Below are 25,741 nucleotides of genomic sequence, written 5' to 3'. Positions count from 1 at the left end.
TGACCCCTCACACACGTTCAGCGCCCCGATTGACCCCTCACACACAGTCAGCCCTTTACCAGTTCGAGTTTCCAGTATTTGTATCTTTTGCTCCAAGTCAGATCTGCCTTTTTCACACTTCTCTAATTTCTGAAGAAGACTTCCAACATCTACCATTGCGCCATTAAAGACAATAAGACCGCTGCCCTCATGTGCACTAGGTGCAACCGGCCGTACGGCCTTAGCAGGGAGAAGTAACCTATTTCCTGAAATAAGATAATATGATGAAACCTCTAAGATGGCACTAAAACTGAATAAATGGACCTCTCAGACAGAGAGGTTATTACCTAGAATTTCTTCATGTGAGAGTTCTAGCTCTTCATGGCTCCCGTCCTCTTTACAAGTGTCTGTTAGTTTACGGTAATAGAAGGATTCTTTAAGCATTATTTTACTAAATAGCTTCTTCACCTAGAAGAGAAAAAACGCACAGTCATAAGTGTTTACATTACACAATAACCTTAATGAGATGCAAAAAACAAGAGTGCAGCAGTGCGCACATTTAATGCTTCTCTGCACTAAGCTATGGGTGTTTATGACCAGCTGGGGAAATCCTGCTCCGCTAAGCCTGGCTGGCTAGACCGTATTATACCCGACTCATTTGTTTAGGGCCAGCAGCCAAACTCAACCTCAAGGAATTTAGTACGTAACTGAATCTCACCCATTCACCAGAGCCCAACCTAAGAGATGGGGATAGTCAGTTATCCTAGATGAGCACAAGCGTAAGGAAAGCCTATCCCTGCTGACAAGAAGATAAAAGGGTGACTTACCTGAGCACGAGAGAGGTGCAGTCCCAGAGTGTACAAGATCTCTTCTAAATCCTTCTCCAGCAGGTAGCCACAGTGACTTTGATCAAAGTAAACAAAGGCCATGAGAAGATCTCGGTTAACAGTGATCATCTGCTTCACTTTGTCCTAAACACAAGAACAGTAAGAATCACAGAGCGCCTGGTGTAAACTGGTAAATAAAACTCAGAACAGCTTTATAGGGTCAGTGGGGTTCTTAAATCCTGCTCCATTTGCTCAGTACGTCGGGTTAATCAGTGGCCCCAACACAGCATTACTTGTGATAGACGCTGCAACAGATTTAAATGCTATTTTGCTAGCTACAGCAGACTCTGGCAGTTAAGGAGTTACAGATGGGAGCTGCACATACTCAGTTATTAAGTCTGTCATTCTGTGTGTGCTCATCATCTGTATCGCTAAAGCATTTGCAGCATATACAGGGCCACTGGCGCATAAAGCATGGCTGTCACCTGGTGGGACAACTTGATTCCTGCAGTGACTATCATAGGACAGCACAGCAGATTAACTTTTGCTGCGCGACTGGGGATGCAGAATTGTGCAATGGATTCTCCGCTTCACTAGTTTGCTGGTAAGGGGTGAAATACACTACAGAAAAAATAAAGAAATAAAAAGCTTTAACTTGTTAATGCAGACTGACTGCCAGCAACAAAGATGGCAGAGACCAGTGAAAGGGACTCTACACTAAGGAAATAAAATATAAACTGCAGACTGGCTGCCAGTACCTAAGATGGTAGAGCGAGGGAGGAAGAGATCAGCAAGATGGGAGGGTAATCCCTATACTACAGCAAATATTACCCACAAAAATAAACAGATTAACCCCTTACTGCCATGAATTTCAGAAGTGTGACACGCAGCTGCAATTAGCGACCTAATTACCAAAACACAATGACAAAGCCATCATGTACGTCTGCTATTTCTGAACAAAGGGGATCCCAGAGAAGCCTTTACAACCATTTGTGTTATAACTGCAGTAGTTGTGTGTAAATAATTCTAATGAGAAAGTTATTTTTATATGATCGTATTTGACAGCCAAATGTGGCATGAAATATACCAAACTGGGCCAAACCTGTCCTCAGGCCTCCCCAACAGGCCAGGTTTTTACCTTGGATGAGAGCAGTAAAATAACGTCTACTAATCAGCTGATTATTTAACCAGTTCAGATATCCTCAAAATGTGACCTGTAAGGGAGGTCTGAGGGCAGGTTTTAAACCAGTAGCCTAGATCAATACCTTGGGTTGTCTACTTTGAAAAAATATTTGGTTATTGGGTCAATTTGGAGACTGTGGGCAAACGACAGCTACCCCACTGCAGCTGCAGACAAAGAACTAAAAAAGCTGGATCAGGAGATTCCGGTCAACAATTTTTTTTCCTACAGTTAGAAAGCTACAGGTTTTCGTGAATAAATAACGAGTGTAAACTCATTCCCTAAAAGCATTTTTTATGCCAAAAAATAAAACTAAAAAATATATATATACTTTTCATAGGTAAATAACTGCACTATTTCTGTTTAAACAGAGTGAAAATTTTTATCAGGTAAGCATAATTTAAGTTTTTCTTCATAAATGGAAAGAGTCTACAGCTGCATTCATTACTTTTGGGAAAACAATACCCAAGCTATAGATAACACTGAATGCAAAAACAGGAGGGTACAATAGGCGGCCTATTCTGAGGGCACTAGGCCTGAAAAAAAAACACAACACAACCAAACGCCGCTTCGTCGGAGACGGGCAAAAGAACTAGAAGGAAAAGGTCCCAAGGACACTGACCTGCAGATAGTCCGAAAGCCTAACTAGAGACTGCAAGCAGACTCAGTGAGCCAACACTCCACAAGGAGAACCGTCGCCCAGCAGTCGGTCCCCTTACTAGTACAGTACCAAAATCCCCAAAAGGGAGAGGACAAGGGTAAGTCAAAGGGATACCCAAAAGGTACAGCAAAATCTGTAAAGGAAAAAAGCCCCTTCAAATGAGGGACAAGTCCACAGTGACCCGAATGGATCCAGAGAACAAGGGGAGACGACGCCCAACCCACAAGGAGCAACTGGGCATCATCAAGGAGAAGAAACATCTCCCAAACATCGTGCAACAGCACCGAAAAAGACAGCCAAAGACAAAGTCTGCAAAACGTCAGAACTCAGAGACTGAGCAAACAGAAAATTACAAGCAGCAAACTCAGAAAATAAACATCTGAGTCCAGTAACACGCTGTAATCCGTAGGAAGACACGGAGAAAACACTATCCGTAAGGAAGAAGCGGCCAAACAAAATAGCAGACTGCCCATCCAAGACAGAGATTGTCCAACCTCCAAGACAGAGGACACTCTCCAGACAATCCAGGCCACCAAGCCTACCCACAGATCTCAAAGGGGGAGAGGCACAGAACCTCTAAAAAAAAAAAAAAAAAGGAAGGTCCACTATCACCCCCAAGACCTGAAGATGAACAACAGACCAGCCCAAGCAACGGCAGATCTGAGAGTAAGGGAACCAAAAGGAACCCCAAGACCGGCCCCCAAAAGGGCGGAAGAATGGAGCCACTCCAACCTAAAGACAAACGAGCAGACGTTAGACCCAAGGAGATCTAGCAAGGCCACCGACTAAGCCTCAATGCGGAGCCAGCAGCTCCCCAGATGGAAAGGAACAACTCAAAGAGAAGACCAATCCCCGAACAAGATAAAGATTTTTTCCAACTTCCCAAACACAGGAGAGGCCCCTAAAAAGGGAACCACACCTCCGTAAGGAGGACAACAAGCCCCCTGAAGAGGAGAGCGTCGATAAACACCTGTCCATAAGACAGGAAGTCATAGGTATGAACCGAGAGGACACAAGGCCACGTCACTGACAAACACGGAAGGACACATAACAGGCGCAAAAGTGACAGCTGAGCAACCGCAAACCTTCCGTTTGCTAGGCAGGAAAGCCCACCATCAGTTGGCTGTCCCAAGGGAACCGTATCGTCCGGCACAAGAAAAGGCCCAAGGAGCCCCGGCTCTCAATAAATCTGGCCAAGTTGTAAAACAGAACAGCCAGAACAAGGGCTAAGCCCAACTACCCCGTAAACTGGAACCCCAGGCCAGGGTCCGGTAACATCCCACGGCGGGATCCACAAAGAGAAAACGCTGAGTAAAACCCTCGACAACCGGATCAGGACAAGAAGCCCGGGCCCCACAAATGTTTAGATTAAATAATCTTCCAGGCACATAAATCCCTCGTCTGATATAAAAAAACAAAATTTATGCTTACCTGATAAATTACTTTCTTTTACGATATGACGAGTCCACGGATTTCATCCTTACTTGTGGGATATTAACCTCCTGCTAACAGGAAGTGACAAAGAGCACCACAGCAGAGCTGTATATATAGCCCCTCCCCTTCCCCTCCACCCTCAGTCATTCTGCCAAAGGTATAGGAAGAGAAAAAGGAAAGGCTAAAAGGTGCAGAGGTGACTGAAGTTTACAAAAAATATAAAGAAAAACTGTTTTAAAAAGAACAGGGTGGGCCGTGGACTCGTCATATCATAAAAGAACGTAATTTATCAGGTAAGCATAAATTTAGTTTTCTTTTACAAAGATATGATGAGTCCACGGATTTCATCCTTACTTGTGGGATACCAATACCAAAGCAATAGGACATGGATGAAAGGGAGGGACAAGACAGGAACCTAAACAGAAGGCACCACTGCTTGAAGAACCTTTCTCCCTCAGAAGAAACAAAAGTATAAAATTTGTAAAATTTGGAAAAAGTGTGAAGCCTTGCAAATATGTTCAACAGAAGCATCATTTTTAAATGCCCATGAGGAAGCCACAGCCCTAGTAGAATGAGCCTTAATTCTTTCAGGAGGCTGCTGTCCAGCAGTCTCATATGCCAAGCGGATGATACTTCTCAGCCAAAAAGAAAGAGGTAGCCGTAGCTTTCTGACCCCTATGCTTTCCAGAATAAACAATGAATAAAGAAGAAGATTGACGGAAATCCTTAGTTGCCTGTAAATAAAAACTTTAAGGCACGGACCACATCCAAATTATGCAACATACGCTCCTTCTTAGAAGAAGGGTTAGGACATAAGGAAGGAACAACAATTTCCTGAATAATATTCTTATTTGAAACAACCTTAGGAATGAAACCAGGTTTGGTACGTAATACCACCTTATCAGGATGAAAAATGAGATAAGGGGAGTCACACTGTAGCACTGAAAGTTCAGAAACTCTTCGAGCAGAAGAAAAAACAACTAAAAACAGAACTTTCCAGGATAACAATTTGATATCCATGGAATGCATGGGTTCAAACGGAACCCCTTGAAGAACTCGAAGAACTAAATTCAAACTCCAGGGAGGAGTAATGGGTCTAAATACAGGCTTAATTCTAGATAAAGCCTGACAAAAAGACTGAACATCTGGTACATTTGCCAAACGTCTGTGAAACAGAATTGACAAAGCTGAAATTTGTCCCCTTAAGGAACTTGCCGATAACCCTTTCTCCAATCCTTCTTGGGGAAAAGACAGAATCCTAACTTTACTCCATGAGTAACTCTTGGATTCACAGCAATAAAGATGTTTACACCATATCTTATGATGGATTTTTCTAGTGACAGGCTTTCTAGCCTATATCAAAGTATTGATGACCGAATCAGAGAATCATCGCTTCGATAAAATCAAGCATTCAATCTCCACGCAGTCAGCTGCAGAGAAATTAGATTTGGATGTTGGAAAGGACCTTGAATGAGAAGGTCTTGTCTCAAAGGAAGTTTCCACGGTGGCAGAGAGGAAATGTCCACTAGATCCGCATACCAAATCCTGCGTGGCCACGCAGGCGCTATCAGGATTACTGAAGCTCTCTCCTGTTAGATTCGAGCAATCACGCGTGGACGGAGAGGAAACGGCGAAAACACATAAGCTAGGCTGAACAACCAAGGCACTGCCAAGGCATCTATCAGTTCGGCCTGAGGATCCCTTGACTGTGATCCGTATCTTGGAAGCTTGGCATTCTGTCGAGATGCCATCAAATCCAATTCCGGTCTGCCCCATCTGAGAATCAATGAGGCAAATACCTCCGGGTGATGTTCCCACTCCCCCGGATGAAAAGTCTGTCGACTTAGAAAATCTGCTTCCCATTTCTCTACTCCTGGGATGTAGATCGCTGACAGATGACAAGAGTGGGCCTCCGCCCAACTGATTATCTTGGATACCTCTATCATCGCTAAGGAACTCCTTGTTCCCCCCTGATGATTGATATATGCCACAGTCGTGATGTTGTCCGACTGGAATCTGATGAATTTGGCCGAAGCCAACTGAGGCCACGCCTGAAGCGCATTGAATATTGCTCTCTTTTCCAGAATATTGATTGGAAGTAGAGACTCCACTTGAGTCCAAACACCCTGAGCCTTCAGGGAGTTCCAAACTGCATCCCAGCCCAGAAGGCTGGCATCTGTTGTCACTATCACCCACGAGGGTCTGCGGAAACAAGTCCCTTGGGACAGATGATCCGGCGACAACCATCAAAGAAGAGAGTTTCTGGTCTCTTGATCCAGATTTATCTGAGGAGATAAATCCGCATAATCCCCATTCCACTGTCCGAGCATGCACAGTTGCAGTGATCTGAGATGAAAGCGAGCAAACGGAACGATGTCCATTGCCGCTACCATTAATCCAATTACCTCCATACACTGAGTCACTGATGGCCAAGGAATGGACTGAAGTGCTCGGCAAGTATTTAGAATCTTTGATTTTCTGACCTCCGTCAGAAAAATTTTCATGGCTACCAAGTCTATCAGAGTTCCCAAGAAAGGAACCCTTGTCTGTGGGACAAGTGAACTCTTCTCTATGTTCACCTTCCAGCCGTGGGTTCTCAGAAAAGACAACACTGTGTCCATGTGAGAGTTTGTCAGATGATATGTTGACGCCTGAATCAGAATATCGTCCAGATAAGGCACCACCGCTATTCCTCACGGTCTGAGAACCGCCAAAACAGACCCTAGAACCTTTGTGAAAATTCTGGGTGCTGTGGCCAACCTGAAAGGAAGAGCCACGAACTAATAATGTTTGTCCAAGAAGGCAAACCTTAGAAACCGATGATGATCCTTGTGGATTGGAATATGAAGGTAAGCATCCTTTAAATCCACGGTAGTCATATATTGACCCTCCTGGATCATTGGTAAGATTGTTCGTATTGTCTCCATCTTGAACGATGGGACTCTGAGAAACTTGTTTAGACACTTGAGATCTAAAATAGGTCTGAAAGTTCCCTCTTTTTTGGGAACCACAAATAGGTTTGAGTAAAACCCCTGTCCGTGTTCCAATTTTGGAACTGGACAAATTACTCCCATAGTAGAAAGATCTTTTACACAGCGTAAGAACGTCTCTCTTTTTATCTGGTTTGCAGATAACTTTGAAAGATGAAATCTCCCTCTTGGGGGAAAGTCCTTGAATTCCAATTGATAACCGTGGGTCACTATTTCTAGTGCCCAGGGATCCTGAACATCTCTTGCCCAAGCCTGAGCAAAGAAAGAGAGTCTGCCCCTACTAGATCCAGTCCCGGATCGGGGGCCGCCCCTTCATGCTGTTTTAGGAGCAGCAGCTGGCTTTTTGGATTGTTTACCCTTATTCCAGTTCATCCTGAGGTATGGCATGGCCTTTACCTCCTGTAATATCAGAAATGATTTCCTTCAATTCTGGCCCGAAAAGGGTCTTACCTTTAAAGGGAATAGCTAAAAGCTTATGTTTTGATGACACATCAGCAGACCAAGATTTGAGCCACAATGCCCTACGTGCTAGAATAGCAAATCCTGCATTTTTTGCCGCTAATTTAGCAATTTGAAAAGCGGCATCAGTAATAAAAGAATTAGCTAGCTTGAGAGCCTTAATTCTATCTAAGATGTCATCTAATGGAGTCTCAACCTTAAGAGACTCTTCTAGAGCCTCAAACCAAAAATCTGCTGCAGTAGTTACTGGAACAATGCAAGCCGTAGGTTGTAAAAGAAACCCCTGATTAACAAATAATCTCTTTAGAAGACCCTCTAATTTCTTATCCATAGGGTCTTTGAAAGCACAACTATCCTCAATGGGTATAGTAGTACGCTTAGCTAGGGTAGATATAGCTCCCTCTACCTTAGGGACCGTTTGCCATGAGTCCTGAATGGTATCTGATATGGGAAACATTTTCTTAAAATTAGGAGGGGGAGAAAACGGTATACCTGGTCTATCCCATTCCTTTCTAATAATTTCCGAAATTCTCTTTTGAACCGGAAAAACATCAGTGTAAGTAGGTACTTCCAAATATTTATCCATTTTACACAATTTCTCTGGAGGAATCACAATAGGGTCACAATCATCCAGAATCGCTAAAACCTCCCTAAGCAACAGGCAGAGGTGTTCAAGCTTAAATTTAAATGACATAGCATCCGAATCTGTCTGACGCAAAACATTCCCTGAATCAGAAATTTCACCCTCAGAAAGTTATTCCCTGATCCCCAACTCAGAGCACTGTGAGGGAACATAGGAAATAGCTAATAAAGCATCAGAGGATTCAGTATTTACATTAATACTTGACCTACTGCGTTTACCCTGCAACACTGGTAATTTAGACAATACCTCTGTAAGGGTAGTTTACATAACTGCAGCCATCTCCTGCAGAGTAAAGGAATTAGACGCACTAGAAGTAATAGGCGTCGCTTGTGTGGGCATAAAAGGTTGTGACACTTGGGGAGAATTGGATGGCATATCCTGATTCTCTTCAGACTGAGAATCATCCCTAGGCACACTTACTTTATTTAAAATATGCTTTTTACATTGTAAAGCCCTTTCAGTACAAAAGTTACACAATGTTAGAGGGGGTTGCACAATAGCTTCTAAACACATAGAACAATGAGAAACCTCAATGTCAGACATGTTGAACAGACTAGTAATACCACAAAAGTCGTTTAAACACTTATTTATAGCATAAAATAAACATTAGAAAAAACGTGTACTGTGCCTTTAAGAAAAGAAAAAGTGAACAATTTTTCCAAAATGCACAAAAAACGTTAAATTATTCCCAAATTTAACTTAATATCGTTGGTTAATCCAAAAATTACTGCACCCAGAAGCAAGAGCAGAAATAAGGCTTTAGAAGTACTTATATATCAACATCTAGTCAAAAGATAGATAAAAATACCCTCTGCACCATACTTAGTTACTTTGGAGTTGGACTTGCTGCCTGGACTCGGAGCCTACTTGATGATCTTCAGCTGCTGCCCTACTATACCGGTAAGGCTGAATCAAAACTGAGAGACCCCCTGGCCTGGCTTAAAGTCTGAAAGAGCGCATCTATGCAATCGGCTTTTTTTTTTAATGACATAATTATCTGCATGATTTTATCAGCTGAACTTTGTGTGCTGTTTCACTTTGAGGTTTTCTAGCGTTTTCTTTTACCAATCTTCTATCAGTCTAAGAGTTTTACTGAAAATAAAAATGCTAGAATGATAGAAGATCGGTAATAGAAAACACTGGAAACCCTCAAAGTGAAACAGCACACAAAGCTCAGTTGATTAAGAAAAATCATGCAGATAATTATGTAATTCAAAAATAATAATCAGTATTCTTTTCTGAACTTGCACATTACTCATGGCGATCCATTGGGATACTTGCCAGCTGGTACCCCTTCAGCAGATCTCCACACTAGAAGTTATGCATGTCTATTGGGGGGGGGGATGGAAACAGTTAGACCAGTGTAGGGAGAAACAAAGTGCAAATTCACAAGGAGCAGTGGCTCTAGTAATCAATCAGAGCGTTTCAGCATTCTGATGAGAACATGGTGTGCTTACATGGTATTAGATCACATAGTCGCTATATAGAGAGAAGTATTCAAAGTGTTTGTAGTGACAAAGCATTAGGGGAGAAACAAAAACAGGAATCTAACTTATTAACTCTTCAAAGTAAAACACTATATGTAGTTTTGTGCATATAATGAGAAGTCACATGCTAGCCCTATTATAAGTGAGTGTCACATGTATCACAGCACTCTCTTCCTGACATCTAATAGCATACTAGGGTACAGAGGATCGCCTGATGTGCCACTGAATAACGTGACAGTTCCCCTGTAGAAATTTGTGAAGGTAACTTTTAGCAGATCTTTGATGGCCACTAACTTAAGTCTAATAGGCCTTAGCACTGTAACAGGAGGTGCTACTTTAATATGCCAATAATGGTAAGCCAAGTCCTGCTCCAGGGCGTTGACATGCGAAAAGGATTTGTTCCCTTGACTGATTATAACGTTCTGTTGGGGCTTGAATCAGTTTGTGTGTTAGACTGCAGAATAAGCACTATTTACTAATTCTGAGCAGTTCCTTTCTAGACACATAAGTGATTGAACCCACCCATAATGGTGGCCCAAGATGTGGTGTGGGGACGGGTAGATGAGCACTTGAGATATGTGCACCAGAGTCCGTTTGACACGGAGTGCATATAAAATTTCACTTAATCTTGGGACCTTGTAATGCGGTCATTGACAGAATCACGAAGGCTCTAAGCAAGCCTGTGGATCATTATTTATATAGACTGATATATGAAGGTTATTCTGTTTAAAGATGTGATTTTTAATTTGGGTTTGTTTTGTTTAGTTTGCGATCTGTATATATTTTTTGTATGTTCAATGTGTGCAAATTATTACTGAAACCATAATAATGCAATAGCACACATAAAGGCAGAATTAAGTATCTAGTTCCTATATCATTTTGATGGTTGCATGTGTGAAATTCTGAATAATAGGACATTTTGCTGTCATGAGTCCATGACTGGCTCTTATGTTTCATAAGGGGAAATCATTTCATAGTATACTTTATATTATGGTCTAAGGGGTTTCTAATCATATAAATAAATAAAAAATGGGGGTCCCCTTCCCATATGTATTGAGGTTATATTGTTATTGACATTTTTCATTTCTGCTGACTGTGAGCATATTGTGTACTTCTATGTACCTTTTGGTAACTTTTCATTTAACCTGATTGTTATGATTTGTTCACAACCTTAAAGGGACAGGAAACCCATTTTTTTCTTTCATGATTTAGAAAAAGCATGCAATTTTAAACACCATTCCAATTGACTTCTATTATCTAATTTGCTTCATGCTCTTGATATTCTTTGATGGAAAGCATAGCTAAATAGGCTCAGTAGCTGCTGATTGGTGGCTGCACATAGATGCCTCGTGTGATTGGCTCACCCATGTGCATTGCTATTTCTTCAACTAAGAATATCTGAAGAATGAAGCTAAATAAATAATAGAAGAAAATTGAAATGCTGTTTAAAATTGTGTTCTCTATCTGAATCAGGAAAGCAAAATTTTGGGTATCATGTCCCTTTAATAAATAAAAAAAAATCAGCATTATTAAAAAATGTTTGTGAAACATTACCCCTCCAGCTCATAGATTAGCAAGAAATCAAATGACTTAAAATGTTCAACAGTTCTAGTCTAGTCACTGAAGAAATGTGTTCAAGCGATTAGAAACGCCGTGCTCCTTATCTGCATTAAAATGACCGTCCCCTCGCTGTGTCCTTATCACAAATCACCAGTGACTAAAACTGCTGGAATATGTAAGTAAATTAATTACCTAAAAAACATTTTTGTATCTCATCAACATAATTAGCTGCAAAAAAACATTTTCAGTAATCTTTATGAAATTTGGCAATTAAACAGTCTATTAGTTTGTTTTTTTAAATCATGCCGTGTATGCTGAGAATGAGATAAAAAGCTTTAAATCCTTTATTTATATATTTGTTTTAGTAGAAGCAAAAAGCTCTAAACAAAGTAAAGCCATGCTGATTAGTGATTTGGCAGAATGGGAATTGTAGTCCAAGATATAAGTTTTGGTTATTATTTTGCGAATCATCACAAGGGACAAGTAGATTGGGCCCCCGCTTTAGTCCCTTGGACAAGTAGCTTTTTCAAGGTATATTATAATAAAAAATAACGTGCACAACTAATAGTTATGTAATGATTTATGAGCTTTTGGTCCCTTTTGTTTTTTTATTTGTGCACATTACTTTTATTTTAAATTAATATACCTGAGACTAGTCCTGATGACTTCAAGATATATAATAATAAAAATAATGTGCATAAATAATATTCATTGTTACGACCCATAGGGAAACATCTTCCATTTTAATTACAGTATGAGGGTTTCTAAAACCATGAAGCCGGCTGGGGACGTGGGCGGGGCTTAAGTTAAGGGTAGGAGTTGCACTATAAAAACCTAATCTAGCGAATTAATTCATTTTGCTTGGTACTAGTTGGTAGTGTACTGTCTATTACTTGGTACTAGTTGGTAGTGTACTGTATTTTACTTGGTGCTAGTTGGTAGTGTACTGTCTTTTACTTGGTACTAGTTGGTAGTGTACTGTCTTTACTTGGTACTAATTGCTAGTGTACTGTCTTTTACTTGGTACTAGTTGCTAGTGTACTGTCTTTTACTTGGTACTAGTTGCTAGTGTACCGTCTTTTACTTGGTACTAGTTGCTAGTGTACTGTCTTTACTTGGTACTAGTTGGTAGTGTACTGTATTTTTCTTGGTACTAGTTGGTAGTGTACTGTCTTTTACTTGGTACTAGTTGGTAGTGTACTGTCTATTACTTGGTACTAGTTGGTAGTGTACTGTATTTTACTTGGTGCTAGTTGGTAGTGTACTGTCTTTTACTTGGTACTAGTTGGTAGTGTACTGTCTTTACTTGGTACTAATTGCTAGTGTACTGTCTTTTACTTGGTACTAGTTGCTAGTGTACTGTCTTTTACTTGGTACTAGTTGCTAGTGTACCGTCTTTTACTTGGTACTAGTTGCTAGTGTACTGTCTTTACTTGGTACTAGTTGGTAGTGTACTGTATTTTTCTTGGTACTAGTTGGTAGTGTACTGTCTTTTACTTGGTACTAGTTGGTAGCGTACTGTCTTTTGCTTGGTGCTAGTTGGTAGTGTACTGTCTTTTACTTGGTACTAGTTGGTAGTGTACTGTCTTTTACTTGGTGCTAGTTGGTAGTGTACTGTCTTTTACTTGGTAGTGTACTGTCTTTTACTTGGTGCTAGTTGGTAGTGTACTGTCTTTTACTTGGTACTAGTTGGTAGTGTACTGTCTTTTACTTGGTACTAGTTGGTAGTGTACTGTCTTTTACTTGGTACTAATTGCTAGTGTACTGTCTTTTACTTGGTACTAGTTGCTAGTGTACTGTCTTTTACTTGGTACTAGTTGGTAGTGTACCGTCTTTTACTTGGTACTAGTTGGTAGTGTACTGTCTTTACTTGGTACTAATTGATAGTGTACTGTCTTTTACTTGGTACTAGTTGGTAGTGTACTGTCTTTTACTTGGAGTATTGGTGGAGGGCCGAAACAAATCTTGCACCACTGAACTCTTTTTATTATGTAATTCTACTGCATTGAGTGGATGCTGATAATATAAATACTAAACACTTGACCATTACATTTACTGAATATTATAGCAGCAGTCAGTGTTTTATCATATTAGAGGAAAAGCCCTCGCTGTGTCCTTATCACAAATCACCAGTGACTAGAACTGCTGGAATATGTAAGTAAATTAATTACCTAAAAAACATTTTTGTATCTCATCAACATAATTAGCTGCAAAAAAACATTTTCAGTAATCTTTATGAAATTTGCCAATTAAACAGTCTATTAGTTTGTTTTTTTAAATCATGCCGTGTATGCTGAGAATGAGATAAAAAGCTTTAAATCCTTTATTTATATATTTGTTTTAGTAGAAGCAAAAAGCTCTAAACAAAGTAAAGCCATGCTGATTAGTGATTTGGCAGAATGGGAATTGTAGTCCAAGATATAAGTTTTGGTTATTATTTTGCGAATCATCACAAGGGACAAGTAGATTGGGCCCCCGCTTTAGTCCCTTGGACAAGTAGCTTTTTCAAGGTATATTATAATAAAAAATAACGTGCACAACTAATAGTTATGTAATGATTTATGAGCTTTTGGTCCCTTTTGTTTTTTTATTTGTGCACATTACTTTTATTTTAAATTAATATACCTGAGACTAGTCCTGATGACTTCAAGATATATAATAATAAAAATAATGTGCATAAATAATATTCATTGTTACGACCCATAGGGAAACATCTTCCATTTTAATTACAGTATGAGGGTTTCTAAAACCATGAAGCCGGCTGGGGACGTGGGCGGGGCTTAAGTTAAGGGTAGGAGTTGCACTATAAAAACCTAATCTAGCGAATTAATTCATTTTGCTTGGTACTAGTTGGTAGTGTACTGTCTATTACTTGGTACTAGTTGGTAGTGTACTGTATTTTACTTGGTGCTAGTTGGTAGTGTACTGTCTTTTACTTGGTACTAGTTGGTAGTGTACTGTCTTTACTTGGTACTAATTGCTAGTGTACTGTCTTTTACTTGGTACTAGTTGCTAGTGTACTGTCTTTTACTTGGTACTAGTTGCTAGTGTACCGTCTTTTACTTGGTACTAGTTGGTAGTGTACTGTATTTTACTTGGTGCTAGTTGGTAGTGTACTGTCTATTACTTGGTACTAGTTGGTAGTGTACTGTCTTTACTTGGTACTAATTGCTAGTGTACTGTCTTTTACTTGGTACTAGTTGCTAGTGTACTGTCTTTTACTTGGTACTAGTTGCTAGTGTACCGTCTTTTACTTGGTACTAGTTGCTAGTGTACTGTCTTTACTTGGTACTAGTTGGTAGTGTACTGTATTTTTCTTGGTACTAGTTGGTAGTGTACTGTCTTTTACTTGGTACTAGTTGGTAGCGTACTGTCTTTTGCTTGGTGCTAGTTGGTAGTGTACTGTCTTTTACTTGGTACTAGTTGGTAGTGTACTGTCTTTTACTTGGTGCTAGTTGGTAGTGTACTGTCTTTTACTTGGTAGTGTACTGTCTTTTACTTGGTGCTAGTTGGTAGTGTACTGTCTTTTACTTGGTACTAGTTGGTAGTGTACTGTCTTTTACTTGGTACTAGTTGGTAGTGTACTGTCTTTTACTTGGTACTAATTGCTAGTGTACTGTCTTTTACTTGGTACTAGTTGCTAGTGTACTGTCTTTTACTTGGTACTAGTTGCTAGTGTACTGTCTTTTACTTGGTACTAGTTGGTAGTGTACCGTCTTTTACTTGGTACTAGTTGGTAGTGTACTGTCTTTACTTGGTACTAATTGATAGTGTACTGTCTTTTACTTGGTACTAGTTGGTAGTGTACTGTCTTTTACTTGGAGTATTGGTGGAGGGCCGAAACAAATCTTGCACCACTGAACTCTTTTTATTATGTAATTCTACTGCATTGAGTGGATGCTGATAATATAAATACTAAACAGTTGACCATTACATTTACTGAATATTATAGCAGCAGTCAGTGTTTTATCATATTAGAGGAAAAGCCTTAGTGTCATGAATATGTCTATTATCAAGTTCTGGGTAAAAAAACACTAAATGCACTTATTTATTATTCAATGGTACATTTAGGTTTATTAGGCGTAACAACGTTATAATCTTAGGAATTGGGATTTTATGCTTCGCTTGTGTATTTTCATATTCATTTTAAATAGCTATATTACTACAACTTCTGTTCTTGCTAGCTAGCACATCTAGTGGCAGGTAATTAACTAATACAAAGCTATTCACAGAAAATAGGCTAATGGCTGGAGTGAAATCAAGGTTTCCTTTTCTTAAACTACACCAGCCTGGAAATCTGTACTGCACACATTTACACATTTACTCATTTATACATTTACACATTTACACATTTATACATTTACACATTTATACATTTACACATTTACACATTTATACATTTACACATTTACTCATTTATACATTTACACATTTATACATTTACACATTTACACATTTACTCATTTATACATTTACACATTTATACATTTACACATTTATACATTTACTCATTTATACATTTACACATTTACACATTTACACATTTACACATTTACACATTTACTCATTTATACATTTACACATTTATACATTTACACATTTATACATTTACACATTTACACATTTATACATTTACACATTTATACATTTACTCATTTATACATTTACACATTTATACATTTACACATACACACATTTACACATTTATACATACACACATTTACACATTTACTCATTTATACATTTACACATTTACTCATTTATACATTTACTCATTTATACATTTACACATTTATACCTTTACTCATTTATACCTTTACTCATTTATACATTTACACATTTATACATTTACGCATTTACACATTTATACATTTACACATTTATACATTTATACATTTACACATTTACACATTTATACATTTATACATTTACACATTTATACATTTACACATTTATACATTTACACATTTATACATTTACACATTTATATATTTATACCTTTACTCATTTATACCTTTACTCATTTATACATTTACACATTTATACATTTACACATTTACACATTTATACATTTACACATTTACATATTTATACATTTACACATTTATACAGTTACACATTTACACATTTATACATACACACATTTACTCATTTATACATTTACTCATTTATACATTTATACCTTTACTCATTTATACCTTTACTCATTTATACATTTATACATTTACACATTTATACATTTACACATTTATACATTTACACATTTATACATTTACACATTTACACATTTATACATTTACACATTTATACATTTACACATTTATACATTTACACATTTACACATTTATACATTTACACATTTACACATTTATACATTTACACATTTATACATACACACATTTACACATTTATACATTTATACATTTACACATTTACACATTTATACATACACACATTTACACATTTATACATTTACACATTTATACATACACACATTTACACATTTATACATTTATACATACACACATTTACACATTTATACATTTACACATTTATACATTTACACAATTATACATTTACACATTGATACATTTACACACTCTGGAGTGCCATGACAGGTCAAAGTCAGATTTTTTTCTGACATTCTTCAGAAAGAGCTACAGAAATGAATTCCTTCATAGTTATGAATAATGAAACAACTTTGCAATATATGTTCATTATTTATTTTGTCCTCTTTCTCATGTAACTTGTCACTGAATTTTTAGCTATTTCTAATTTACAGAACATGGAATTCCCCTTGATGACTTCTCAAGGCTTAACCTGACACATAGCTGTTATTTATTTTTAGTGGATAACTCCTGCAAAACTCTTTATACTTAAATACCTCTTGTTGTCATTGTCTAACCTGGGGTGTTCAGCTAGCACCCAGTAGAGCAAATCTGTTCCTTCAACAAAGGATACTAACAGAACGCAGCAATTTTTATAAAATAAATTATACATTCATGTAGCATTGCATGCTCAGTTTGCATCCTGAGCATAAAGTTTGGGTTTCATAAGAATCTCACTCCAGTTTAAAGATGTCATCTCTCATATTACACTAAGGACATGGCTACGATGTCATCTCAAAAATCACACTAAGGACATGGCTATGATGTCATCCTCATATCACACTAAGGACATGGCTATGATGTCAGCTCTCATATCACACTAAGGACATGGCTACGATGTCAGCTCTCATATCACACTAAGGACATGGCTACGATGTCATCCTCATATCACACTAAGGACATGGCTACGATGTCATCCTCATATCACACTAAGAACATGGCTACGATGTCATCTCTCATATCACACTAAGGACATGGCTATGATGTCAGCTCTCATATCACACTAAGGATATGGCTATGATGTCAGCTCTCATATCACACTAAGGACATGGCTACGATGTCAGCTCTCATATCACACTAAGGACATGGCTACGATGTCATCCTCATATCACACTAAGGACATGGCTACGATGTCAGCTCTCATATTACACTAAGAACATGGCTACGATGTCAGCTCTCATATCACACTAAGGACATGGCTACGATGTCATCCTCATATCACACTAAGGACATGGCTAAGATGTCATCTCTCACATCACACTAAGGACATGGCTAAGATGTCATCTCTCACATCACACTAAGGACATGGCTAAGATGTCATCTCTCACATCACACTAAGGACATGGCTACGATGTCATCCTCATATCACACTAAGGACATGGCTAAGATGTCATCTCTCATATCACACTAAGGACATGGCTATGATGTCATCTCTCATATCTCAGTAAGGACATGGCTACGATGTCATCCTCATATCACACTAAGGACATGGCTAAGATGTCATCTCTCATATCACACTAAGGACATAGCTACGATGTCATCTCTCATATCACACTAAGAACATGGCTACGATGTCATCTCTCATATCACACTAAGGACATGGCTATGATGTCAGCTCTCATATCACACTAAGGATATGGCTATGATGTCAGCTCTCATATCACACTAAGGACATGGCTACGATGTCAGCTCTCATATCACACTAAGGACATGGCTACGATGTCAGCTCTCATATCACACTAAGGACATGGCTACGATGTCATCCTCATATCACACTAAGGACATGGCTAAGATGTCATCTCTCACATCACACTAAGGACATGGCTAAGATGTCATCCTCATATCACACTAAGGACATGGCTAAGATGTCATCTCTCACATCACACTAAGGACATGGCTACGATGTCATCCTCATATCACACTAAGGACATGGCTAAGATGTCATCTCTCATATCACACTAAGGACATGGCTATGATGTCATCTCTCATATCTCAGTAAGGACATGGCTACGATGTCAGCTCTCATATCACACTAAGGACATGGCTACGATGTCATCCTCATATCACACTAAGGACATGGCTAAGATGTCATCTCTCATATCACACTAAGGACATGGCTACGATGTCAGCTCTCATATCACACTAAGGACATGGCTACGATGTCAGCTCTCATATCACACTAAGGACATGGCTACGATGTCAGCTCTCATATTACACTAAGGACATGGCTACGATGTCAGCTCTCATATCACACTAAGGACATGGCTACGATGTCAGCTCTCATATTACACTAAGGACATGGCTACAATGTCATCTCTCATATCACACTAAGAACATGGCTACGATGTCAGCTCTCACATCACACTAAGAACATGGCTACGATGTCAGCTCTCACATCACACTAAGGACATGGCTACGATGTCATCTCTCATATCACACTAAGAACATGGCTACGATGTCAGCTCTCATATCACAGTAAGGACATGGCTACACTGAAATGACAGCTCTCATATCACACTAAGGATATGGCTACGATGTCAGCTCTCATATCACACTAAGGACATGGCTACGATGTCAGCTCTCATATCACACTAAGGACATGGCTACGATGTCAGCTCTCATATCACACTAAGGACATGGCTACGATGTCAGCTCTCACATCACACTAAGGACATGGCTACGATGTCATCTCTCATATCACACTAAGGACATAGCTACGATGTCAGCTCTCATATCACAGTAAGGACATGGCTACGATGTCAGCTCTCACATCACACTAAGGACATGGCTATGATGTCAGCTCTCATATCACACTAAGGACATGGCTATGATGTCAGCTCTCATATCACACTAAGGACATGGCTACGATGTCAGCTCTCATATCACACTAAGGACATGGCTATGATGTCAGCTCTCATATCACACTAAGGACATGGCTACGATGTCAGCTCTCACATCACACTAAGGACATGGCTACACTGAGATGTCATCTCTCATATCACACTAAGGACATGGCTATGATGTCATCTCTCATATCACACTAAGGACATGGCTATGATGTCAGCTCTCATATCACACTAAGGACATGGCTACGATGTCATCTCTCATATCACACTAAGGACATGGCTACAATGTCAGCTCTCATATCACACTAAGGACATGGCTAAGATGTCATCTCTCATATCACACTAAGGACATTGTCACAATGTCATCTCTCATATCACACTAAGGACATGGCTACGATGTCAGCTCTCATATCACACTAAGGACATGGCTACACTGAGATGACAGCTCTCACATCACACTAAGGACATGGCTACACTGAGATGTCATCTCTCATATCACACTAAGGACATGGCTACACTGAGATGTAATCTCTCATATCACACTAAGGACATGGCTATGATGTCAACTCTCATATCACACTAAGGACATGACTATGATGTCAGCTCTCACATCACACTAAGGACATGGCTATGATGTCAGCTCTCATATCACACTAAGGACATGGCTACGATGTCAGCTCTCACATCACACTAAGGACATGGCTACGATGTCAGCTCTCACATCACACTAAGGACATGGCTACACTGAGATGACAGCTCTCACATCACACTAATTACATGGCTACACTGAGATGTCATCTCTCATATCACACTAAGGATATGGCTATGATGTCAGCTCTCATATCACACTAAGGACATGGCTATGATGTCAGCTCTCATATCACACTAAGGACATGGCTATGATGTCAGCTCTCATATCACACTAAGGACATGGCTATGATGTCAGCTCTCACATCACACTAAGGACATGGCTATGATGTCAGCTCTCATATCACACTAAGGACATGGCTACGATGTCAGCTCTCACATCACACTAAGGACATGGCTACACTGAGATGTCATCTCTCATATCACACTAAGGATATGGCTATGATGTCAGCTCTCATATCACACTAAGGATATGGCTATGATGTCAGCTCTCATATCACACTAAGGACATGGCTACGATGTCAGCTCTCACATCACACTAAGGACATGGCTATGATGTCAGCTCTCACATCACACTAAGGACATAGCTACGATGTCAGCTCTCACATCACACTAAGGACATGGCTATGATGTCAGCTCTCACATCACACTAAGGACATAGCTACGATGTCAGCTCTCACATCTCACTAAGGACATGGCTACGATGTCAGCTCTCACATCACACTAAGGACATAGCTACGATGTCAGCTCTCACATCTCACTAAGGACATGGCTACGATGTCAGCTCTCACATCACACTAAGGACATAGCTACGATGTCAGCTCTCACATCTCACTAAGGACATGGCTACACTGAGATGTCATCTCTCATATCACACTAAGGATATGGCTATGATGTCAGCTCTCATATCACACTAAGGATATGGCTATGATGTCAGCTCTCATATCACACTAAGGACATGGCTACGATGTCAGCTCTCACATCACACTAAGGACATGGCTATGATGTCAGCTCTCACATCACACTAAGGACATAGCTACGATGTCAGCTCTCACATCACACTAAGGACATGGCTATGATGTCAGCTCTCACATCACACTAAGGACATAGCTACGATGTCAGCTCTCACATCTCACTAAGGACATGGCTACGATGTCAGCTCTCACATCACACTAAGGACATAGCTACGATGTCAGCTCTCACATCTCACTAAGGACATGGCTACGATGTCAGCTCTCACATCACACTAAGGACATAGCTACGATGTCAGCTCTCACATCACACTAAGGACATAGCTACGATGTCAGCTCTCACATCACACTAAGGACATGGCTATGATGTCAGCTTTCACATCACACTAAGGACATAGCTACGATGTCAGCTCTCACATCTCACTAAGAACATGGCTACGATGTCAGCTCTCACATCACACTAAGGACATAGCTACGATGTCAGCTCTCACATCACACTAAGGACATAGCTACGATGTCAGCTCTCACATCTCACTAAGGACATGGCTACGATGTCAGCTCTCACATCACACTAAGGACATGGCTATGATGTCAGCTCTCACATCACACTAAGGACATGGCTACGATGTCAGCTCTCACATCTCACTAAGGACATGGCTACGATGTCAGCTCTCACATCACACTAAGGACATGGCTACACTGAGAATTTCTAAGTGCTCATTATACAAAAAGTAAGTTATTTGCTGTTTTTATACAATCTGTATTTTTTTTAAGGTTTTGATTTACTTTTGTTTTTCTATTTTTCGCTCCCTCTAATTTTTCTCTTTTTCTCTCTTTCCAGGTTTACAGTTTTAAGTCTTTAGAAATATGGAGGATTTCAGGAATTTTTACAGACTTAACTTTCAAGCTAAGATGCAAGTGCTAAATAATGGAAGATCAATGCCTGAGCTGAAGGGCCTACTTCAGCAACAAAAGAATATAACAAGATCTTTTCAAACCAGAGTGGTACCAGAGAATAGACTGGCTGTGTGGCTGTGCAACAAATAATCGCCTTTACTGCTATCCATGCCTTCTGTTCTCCACTACCGACAACGCTTGGACAAAAACAGGATTTGCAGATTTGAAAAATGTATTCAGGGGCCTCAATAAACATGAGCAATCACTCACACCCAGAACCTAATTGCTTTTAAAATGTTTGGAACTGCAAGGATAGATCCAGCTTTAAGCGAACAGCTGCGATTAGAAATTAGCAACCACAATGCTAAAGTTAAAGAAAACCGTGACATTTTAAAACACCTTATTGATACCGCCATATACCTAGCAAAACTGGAATTAGCATTTTGTGGGAACGATGAAGGTGCTAACTCTTACAATAGTTGCAACTATGTGGAGACGGTCTATTTTCGAGCAGAGGGTAATGAAAAGTTAGCAAAATATTTGAAGACATCCACAGTTTTTTCTGGTTTATACAAAACGATTTGATTGAAGCAGTCGCTGATGTCATTAGAGATGACATAAAAAAGGAGATTGATGCAGCCACATTTGTTGCTGTTGAAGTAGATGAGACAACAAATGCAACAAACAAATGCCAGATCTCTGTAACTTTCCGTTATGTGATGCGCAGTGAGGGGACTTTTGAGGTGAAGGAGGCGTTCTTAGGATTTGATGAAGAGATTGACAGACGAACACCATCTATTACTAATTATATATTTGGAGTATTGGAGAAATACAATTGTATGGAAAAGCTGGTAGCTCAGACTTACGATGAAGCTGCTGTGATAGCATCAGATCTTAATGGGGTGCAAGATCAAAGAAAAAATTCCAGAAGCCATGTTTATACATTGTTATGCCCACAAATTGAACCTGGTGCTCTCAAATTCAGCAAAAAGTATACCTGAGTGTACAGGTTTTTTTTGCAAAACTTGAAAAACTTACCTCTTTTTTCAATCAATCTACCAAGCGCGTCCACCTACTGGACGATGTTGTAAAGAAGCGTTTGCCAATAGCAGTACCCACCAGATGGAGTACAAATTCAAAACTAGTGCAGACGGTCAACATGTACCAAACAGATCTGCGTGCTATGTTCGATATTATAAGCGAAAATGAGAGAGAATGGGATTCTGACACCACAGTAATGGCTGATGGATTTGATACATGGCTGAGTAAAGCATCAACCTGCTTCCTACTAATGGCATATGAGGATATTTAAAAAAAAAACGATATACTCTTTCGAATACTTCAGAATAGAGTCATGGATATTGCATTCTGTTGTGATCAAATTTGTGACACAATGTCATTTCTGCAACGTCGGAGAGAAGACTTTGATGCATTCTATGAACGATTTGAGGAAAAACGTGTCAGACTTGACCTCAAAGAAAACCAGAGAAGCAAAGATCATATTAAAGATACTAGGAGGAGGTTATATTTTAATATTCTGGACAATGTCAGTGTTCAGATGAAAGCTCGGTTTGAACACTTTGATGACCTTGCATTACTGAGTTTGGTGGACTGCACAAAAACGAAAGACATGTCAGAAAATTTTGATGACACCAAACTGCAAACCCTTTCAAAATATGGAAAGCACTTTGACTTCCTTAGACTCAAGTGTGATTTGGTGGGTTTATACAGCACGGAAAGAGTGAGGAATGAATGCAAATCACCATTAGAACTCCTCAACTTTGTGGCCGCAAATGATCTGCTGAGGGGTCTTCCAGAGGCAGTAAAATTATTTAAGCTGATGCTCACAATTCTAGCTACAACAGCCTCTGTTGAACGATCTTTTTCTGCATTAATGCAGATTAAAACACATAGCAGGAACCGTACGGACCAAGGCAGACTGTAATCACTGGCACTGTTGTCCATAGAGACGCCAAGACTTTTAAAATTAAGAGAAACAAATCCAGAGCAGTTTTACAACAAAATCATTGACAACTTTGTTGTGAAAGGCCGGAGAATGGACTTAATTTATAAATGAAACTGTAGGTCCAACTCAAGTGAAACTACAGCATGCCTGTCTCTGTCTGTCTGCAGTGCAAAAATATCAAGTTTGCCTTTCCAAGTTTAATACACACCCCCTGTTAGAATTTGTTAAAACCATGTTATTTATTAAAGAGCTTTATTTATCAGAATCTATTTTGAAGTACAATTTTCAGCTGATGCAATATTAGCCAACTTTAAAAAAATGCTTTATTCTGCAGGTAATCAACATGTTGCAGATGAGCTGGTGCTCTAGTGCAGTGTTTCTCAACCACGGTCCTCAAGTACCACAAACAGGCTAGGGTTTTATTATAGCGGAACCAGTGCAAAGGTGAAGTAATCAGCTGAGCAGTAACACCATGGTTACTAACATGGTCTCTCACCCATAAATTGATTATTTCAACTGTGCACATGATCTATAATAAAAACCAGCCCTGTTGGGGGTACTTGAGGACAGCAGTTGAGAATAAATGTTTTAGTGTAACTGTCTGTCTAATTTTTATATTTCAATTCAAAGGGAAAAAATTAAATCTCATCACATAAAATGAATAAAGAAGATCTGCCTCTGGGAAGGTAAGACCATGCATCCTATTTTTTCATTTGTCTTCAATGAGTATAAATAGTGGAACTGCAAAATGTTGCCTATAATATAATCATAATTTAATTTAATTAGTTTCTTACCTGTATGCATGTGTTGTAAATAATGCTAATTGCCCTTGTGCAACCTGCTAAATTAATTGTATATTAAAGCTACATCTATTGGGTTCATATATGGGTTTGTGGGGCATATCATAGCAAGTGCCTCACCAGCCTCTTACTTGACCGCACGTCACTAATATATATATATATATATATATATATATATATATATAAACACACAAACACTCACACATACATATACACATACATACAGATATATATATATATATATATACACACACACATATACTGTATGGGCCTGGGTCTATTGCTCTGGTTGTTGGTGAATATTGTGCATGGAGTATACTAATGTGACAATGAAGATTGTTGTTAGCGGTTGCAGGTCTGTGGGTCTATACACAGCGGTAGGGGGAGGCGCTTGCTGATTACACCCACCTTGTCCTTGCACACACGTCCCTTGTACCTGCGTCCCTCTCTCTTGTCATCACGTTTATCCTTATTGCTGGAGTCATCATCATCATCCTCACGATCTGCAACACAAAACAGCACACAACACCCATGCAGTCCTTGTATCACCTGTTTAATACTGTCCCAGGGTGATCTGTGGGGCATCAACAACATTAGCAACGGGAGATAGTTGCAGGGTCACTATGTGCTATTGTCTTGTGCATCACAGAGGCAATGAAGTAATGTGCAGTAACAGGGAAATCAACCCCTTATGTTGTAAAGAAGTGACCAATAACCCCAGGGACAGCACAGAACAGCCACATAGATATGAATTAACGTGACCCTTTAGCCGATAACGTATCAACTTTAGAGAACAAGGAAGTCAGTTATGTTGTTGTATATAAGGTCCATGCTGTACCTTCAAAAACCTGCTCAAATGTCATAGCTAGACAATGACAGCCACACGTTATTTATAACCGGCATCACACAACAGAAAACTGTGAGACGTTATAGAGGTTACGTAAGTGGCTTCTATCCCACAGTTATATAAAACTAGATCTCATCCTGATGTGTAAACAAACATTTG

The 25,741-nt window shown here is 39.3% G+C and overlaps 1 protein-coding gene across 1 annotated transcript in view; it reads right to left on the bottom strand.

Moving 5' to 3' along the window:
- Positions 1–25,479, bottom strand: part of LOC128639738 (cell division cycle and apoptosis regulator protein 1) — an 81,052-nt gene extending 55,573 nt beyond the window's left edge. The window contains exons 1-4 of the mRNA XM_053691858.1: positions 25,144–25,479; positions 807–950; positions 327–447; positions 60–245 (exon numbers count right to left, since the gene is read on the bottom strand). Of these exons, the coding sequence (XP_053547833.1) occupies positions 60–245; positions 327–447; positions 807–950; positions 25,144–25,329 (637 nt within the window). The 5' untranslated portion in view covers positions 25,330–25,479. The remainder of the gene's footprint in view (positions 1–59; positions 246–326; positions 448–806; positions 951–25,143) is intronic.
- Positions 25,480–25,741: the final 262 nt, after the last annotated feature.

Source organism: Bombina bombina, chromosome 9, assembly GCF_027579735.1.
Source record: "Bombina bombina isolate aBomBom1 chromosome 9, aBomBom1.pri, whole genome shotgun sequence".
In the NCBI taxonomy this organism is placed as follows: domain Eukaryota; kingdom Metazoa; phylum Chordata; class Amphibia; order Anura; family Bombinatoridae; genus Bombina; species Bombina bombina.
The sequence above is the reverse complement of the archived record's forward strand: the minus strand, read 5'-3'. Positions and strand labels throughout refer to the sequence as shown.